The sequence below is a fragment of the Papaver somniferum genome, unplaced genomic scaffold, assembly GCF_003573695.1.
Source record: "Papaver somniferum cultivar HN1 unplaced genomic scaffold, ASM357369v1 unplaced-scaffold_10, whole genome shotgun sequence".
Lineage (NCBI taxonomy): Eukaryota > Viridiplantae > Streptophyta > Magnoliopsida > Ranunculales > Papaveraceae > Papaver > Papaver somniferum.
Genome location: NW_020618825.1, coordinates 17,341,541 through 17,347,540, shown reverse-complemented (window position 1 = coordinate 17,347,540; position 6,000 = coordinate 17,341,541). Strand labels below are relative to the sequence as shown.

At 36.0% G+C, this 6,000-nt stretch overlaps 1 protein-coding gene across 2 annotated transcripts; it reads right to left on the bottom strand.

The window, feature by feature from the left end:
• Window positions 1–353: 353 nt before the first annotated feature.
• Window positions 354–1,434, bottom strand: LOC113326020 (protein PYRICULARIA ORYZAE RESISTANCE 21-like). 2 transcript variants are annotated; one of them, XM_026573832.1, is made up of 2 exons: window positions 1,265–1,434; window positions 354–1,184 (listed from the first exon to the last, which is right to left on the bottom strand). In XM_026573832.1, exons 1-2 carry the CDS (start codon window positions 1,395–1,397, stop codon window positions 502–504), a joined length of 816 nt encoding a protein of 271 aa, XP_026429617.1. In that variant the 5' UTR covers window positions 1,398–1,434; the 3' UTR covers window positions 354–501. The 2 variants fall into 2 exon arrangements, with proteins under 2 accessions (XP_026429617.1, XP_026429618.1); XM_026573833.1 differs by having other exon boundaries at window positions 1,292–1,434.
• Between the last annotated feature and the right edge of the window lie 4,566 nt (window positions 1,435–6,000).

Here is a 6,000-nt window from a genome sequence, read left to right as displayed (position 1 = left end):
AAATTTTCATGAAAATCTAACGGTGAAATATATACGTTTGATAATCATGCTTTCGTGGAACCCTAATATATATATACTATGAAACGAAATTTCTTTGTTCAAAAGAAATACCTGATACGCATCCGTGTGAAAAAAAAATCAACCGATCCAACATAGCTCTGCGGTATAGCTTCGTGCATGATAACGTGTTGTAGTAGAATAATAGGAGGAAAACGAAAAGGCAGAGAAGAGAAGGATTTTCATTGGTTAACCTATTACATAGATAAAGTATTCTTTATATACATGTAAAGAGAAACCCTTAGACATCTAGTTAGGCCGCACACCAATGGACCGAAGGCCCTATAACAAAATAGTTATAATTAAGATTAGTTTTATTTGGAAAAGAAATCCATTCCATTAGGGAAATGCTAGAGATATCACCCAACAAGATACATTGAAAGTAATCCAAATTCGTGTAGATCTAGATCGATCGAGATACAGACTTAAAGTTTTGCTATGAAATCAGTCGTCCTTGCAAGAGCATATAGGAGGGTAGGATTCTGAGCAACTACACTGCTTGCATTCTGGTTTGCAACCAGACGATGGAGGTGGTACTGTTGGTGTATCCATGCAAGAGCATTGTGGAGGAAGTGATTTGGTGCATCTACACAATTCACAATGAGGACTACAGCTAGACGGCGGCGGTGGTGGTGGTGTTGATTTATCATTGCAAGAGCATATAGGAGGAAACGATAGTGCGCATACACACATCTTACAATCTGGACTGCAACTTGATGGTGGTGGTGGTGGTGGTGCATCCTTGCAAGAGCATATAGGAGGCAATGATTTTGTGCAAATACACATTTTACAATTTGGACTGCAATTGGACGGTGGAGGTGGCCTTGGTGCACCCTTGCAAGAGCATTTAGGGGGGAGTGATTTTGTGCACATACATATTTTACAGTTCGGGCTGCACCTGCTACTAGATGGCGGTGGTGGAGGCAGTGGAGAAGAAATACGGCATTTTGGATAACATTTTTTCCTTATGTCCATGCAACGACACTTAGGAGGAGAAGATTTGGTGCACCTACACCTCTTGCATCCTCTGTAGCAATTCTTCCGATCCGTACACTGGCATTGTGGCGGTATTGATTTCGTACATAGGCAATTATTACAACATGCTTTAGCCTTATTACGGATCCGATCTGAGTTCACATACAAATAAATCATAAGACTAAGAAGTAAACACAGGATAATATGAAGAAATTCATTTATACACACACACCAACAGAAGTAGTTTGTTGTTTCTTGCCATCGAGTTCTTTCGCATCCACCGCAGTCGGAAAAGATGTTGCAGCTACCATGGCTAGCATAACCAGAACTGCTAGTACTACCGTTGACACCATTTTCTTTGCCATATCTCTCTCTCTCTCTCGGAAAAATGGTTTAACTGTTAATTACCTTCACAATATGCAACCTGCGTACTGGAAGGGCTATTTAAAGACCCTGCAAATTGGTATTTGTTTAGTATTGTTATGGTCCACTCTTGTCTTGAGATCTTAAATCTGCACTTACGTCCGATGCAGATAACATGTATTGTCAACTTAACGCATGTATTGGTGTATCCTACGTAAGTGATGAGGTATTTAGTTTAGCTACCAAGTTAAAAGAGATGCCTCGAGTATATCTCTCAATTGATGGTATTTGTTATTCTCGTGCGATTCGTATCTAGGTTTACCAATTTATTTTAGTCGTGCAAGGGTGCAGCCAACTTCACTTCCACCTTTATTGCTTGCATTTGTGATGTGATGTGCACTCAACACCCTATATTTTTAAAATTGTACAACCGGTTAAGGTGAATGCCATATTTATCATGCTCCATTGGCTAAACAAGAACAGTATTATGGACTGTGGCGAGGATTGAAGATTGGGTGGCTTGGAAAAAAATTTTCTGTCCTTACAATTTTTTTTTTTTGGCGGTGTAAAACTTTTAAAATCGTATATCATGTCCCTTTCTGACATTTTTTTCCAGTTGATATAGGCAGCAGCTCCTCAATGTCTTTCCTGATGAACAAAAACATTATCAGTAACCCCAAGAAAATTTATCTCATCAACTTCCATCAATCAGCTAATATTAACTACCCTAGAATACGAAGTTTAATTGAGTCAAGTTCCCCACTAGTGGTACCCATGAAACCAAAACGTTAACATGTTTCAAAACCTAATAAACATGGTGTCTAAGAAAGTGACATCCACGAATCGACTTGGTCCTCCACGAATGCACACATTGCAGCTTATTTTACGATCTTGAGAACGAAATCAATTATACAAGCCATAATGAAATTGCAATTTTGGACCAAACCCATGAATCCAATATCAACAAAAAAACACACTAAGGAATCATCTAAAACAAACCACAAGCAACCCTAAAACAGATGCAAATATCGCAATTGAAGTAGACTCAATAACATAACCAACCTCATTGTAAAAATGACATCATGTTTTCTAGGACTGCGCTTCTGCCGATAGAAAAAGTGATATCATGTTAAGTGCATACGCGTTTCTAACTGTAATTCAGATGAGCAATTCACTTAAACAAATTTACATATCAAACAAATAATATTTGGATGAGTAATTTTTTCAAACACTAGGAGTGCATTCAATAGAAAAACATCACTCGCGAACCATTACTACATATACTGATTCACAGATTCTAATCCAGCGACATCTAATTACTTCAAGGAATCACCTAACAGTAGGTGCTCAAAATTCCGAAAAATTACAACTGCAATGTATCAAAATTTGTTATCTCAAGAAGGCCAATATCAAAATCAAATGAGATCAGTCCAAATATATTAACTACGTCAGTAACATTACATTAGTACTGGCCACTGATGGATCAAACAAATCTGGATTCACGAACCCTCAACAATCTAATATCACTTGATTTCAAAGATTATCAATCAATCAACACTAGCAACATAACTCTTTCTTACCCTGGCTTGGCAACAATTTCTTACCCTGGCTTGGCACTATGTGTAGCTGGGTTTGACGAAAATAAGCCATCGTTTACTACCTTCAAAAAAAAATTTTATTTGATTGACCCCTGGCTTCAGCCAGGGGAAGCCTGTGCATACATCCGCCCCATTTCGTAGGAGGTTATTCCAGCTAGCATTCCCAGAAAAGAATGACCCAGTCCCCCAAAAATCCTCTTCATTATTTCCTAGGCTAGCCCAATACAAAAAACTATGAGACAGATGCGTGTGACTAAGCCCATGCTAAGATCCATTTAGGCTCGCCCAATATCTATCGCTCACTTGTAGTTGGATTTTCCACCCCCAATGACACGATTATTAAGGAGAATCCCTTTTTATTCTCTTAGAAAATCCTATAATTACCTTTTAAGCCATCCAAAGTATGGTTTATGGCAGTTAGAAATTGAAAATGTGGCCAAGTGGTATATGTACTATGTGCTACACAATCAAACATTCAAAAGGTGTTTGTAAAGATGCATCAACTTCTTAGAAAAAGCTCATGAGAAACCTTATTTTTCTGGAAAAGTTAACAATCTAAGGAAGACGGTTTCAACTAACACTTCAGCTACTTCTCCAGTTCTTAAGAAAAGTCATAAGAGTTTCACTAAAACAACTGTATTCATCCCTTCAAAAGATGAAATACCTATTAACATGGATTTCCTGCAACAACAAAGTGGTGCCGATAATGATGATGCTACTAGTCTAGGAAAGAGACTTAGGACTTTTTGTGACCCTAATCCAAATACCAATGATGCTGAATCATCTTCTACCAACACCATCAATGATTCCAACTTAGATGTTCAACAAGCTCAAAGGTGCACAATACGAGGAGAACTGGTTGAAAATGCATTAATGGAGAATCAAGTAATTTTTACACCGAATTTTTTTTCTTCCTGCATTAATTATCGCTTCTACATCATAATTGTTTTAATCATTTTAAGTTTGTTTTTTATTCTTAAAGTTAAGAATTACAATTTAAACATCTTCTACGTAACACTGCGTGCATTTATTACTTTCTTAGGGTTTACATATCTTCGCATAGCAAAAATTGTCTATTCATTAAAACTATCATCGTTATATATTTATTAGTGTTTTCAAATATTTCAATTCCAATGAAGATATTCTTCTAGAATGTCTAAGGTTTAAAAACATCTGAAACTCGTAATCATCTCAATGATCTAGTCATAACTCAAAATCCCGACATCATATTTCTTTGTGAGACAAAAATTAGTCAATAAAAAAGTAAACCTCTCTTAAATCACTATGAATACCCAAACCAGGGATGCGTAGAGCCGGTAGGTTTATCTGGTGGTTTAGTGATACTGTGGAGGGATGAGTTCACTTATGATTTGTTAAAGGACAGCCAAAACATTTTTAGTCTAGCAGTTCAGGATGATCCTAGCAAAGCTGAATTTCTTCTCACATGTATGTATGGATATACTAATTACACTGAAAAAGGAACAATGGGAATACATTCACCAAATTAGTGAAACCATAATGGTCCCTGGATTCTTATAGGTGATTTAAATTTTCACCTTTTAGATGTTAATAACAATTTCTCTTCTTTTCCTGATGGTTTGGTTAACAACATTATTATTTCTTGTGGTCTTGAAGATATTGGTTTTGTAGGAAAGGAGTATACTTGGTCAAGCAATAAACTAGGATCCGGCGCTAGAATATCTAGGATAGACATGGCTTTAGGTAATGTAGATTGAATTCACAATTACCATAACTCCAAACTTTTGCATCTTACACAAGTAGGAAGTGACCATAGTCCTATTATGCTTGTTACTAATACTCATGATTCTCATTGATGGAAACCTTTTATATTTTTTCTAACATGGCTTGAGGATGAGACTTGCACTTCTTTTATTGAAAGTGCTCGGAAGATTAATGTTTCTGGATCACCTGGTTATCAGCTTGTTAAGAGATTTCAATCAACTAGGAAAAGGATTTCTTTGTGGAATAAAACTCACTTTGGTAATGTTAGCCAAAGAATTAATGATCTGCAAAAAGAACTTGGTGTCCTACAATATCTCCCTCCATCTGATGATAGTCACAATAAGTTTTCCAACATCAACAAAGATATAAATATGTGGCATAAAACCAGAAGTGAATTCTATCAACAAAAGTACGGAGACCATTTCATCAAAGACATGGACAACAACAGTAAGTATTTATTTTCACACAAAAATAAACAGGAGAATAGCAAGGAATAACATTGATGCTATTCAAGATCACAACAATAATTGGCTTCATACAAGAAAGGAAATCTTACAACTTCTTACTTCTGATTTTAAGGATATAAGTATTTCCATGCCTATTGTTCCAGATGAAGGTCTTTTTCTTCTTCTTCCAACCATTATTTCTGAGGCTGATAATCTTCTACTTACTAGAGTTTCTTATCATCAAGAAACTCATGATACTCTTAAAAGTATGGAGAATTAGAGTGCTCCAAGACCTGAAGGATTTCAAACAGGTTTTTATAAAAGTTAGTGGAACATTATTGGTGATGATGTTTGTCAGACGGTCATAAGATTCTTTGAATACAAGCACATGGTGAAGGAAATTAATAAAACATACATTTCTCTTATTCCTAAGAAGAAAAAGTGTATATGTGCAGTTGATTACAGACCAATGGGTTTATTTAATACCTTATAAAATATTATATCCAAGCTTATTTCCACAAGATTAAAGACTCTAATGGAGAATATTATATCACCTTACCAGGAAGCTTATGTATATGGCAGGCTAATAAGTGACAATACTGTCATTGATCAAGAAATCATACATTCTATGAAGAACAAAAGAGACCAAATTGGAGGGTTGGCTTTGAAACTAGACATGTCAAAGGCTTTTGACAGGATAGAATGGAATTTTTTGATCAAAGTCCTGGATTATTTTGGTTTCAGTAAAGATTTATGTGACCTTATCTACCAATGCATCTGCACTACTTTTGTTTTTGTTGTGCTCAATGGATCTCCAT

What these genes read in the sequence shown, in the direction of transcription:
- LOC113326020 (XM_026573832.1), bottom strand. Translation starts at nt 1,397, where the DNA reads ATGGCAAAGAAAATGGTGTCAACGGTAGTACTAGCAGTTCTGGTTATG. An exon ending in ACAACAAACTACTTCTGTTG is followed by an intron (nt 1,185 to 1,264) that starts GTGTGTGTGTAT and finishes ATGTGAACTCAG; the next exon opens with ATCGGATCCGTAATAAGGCT.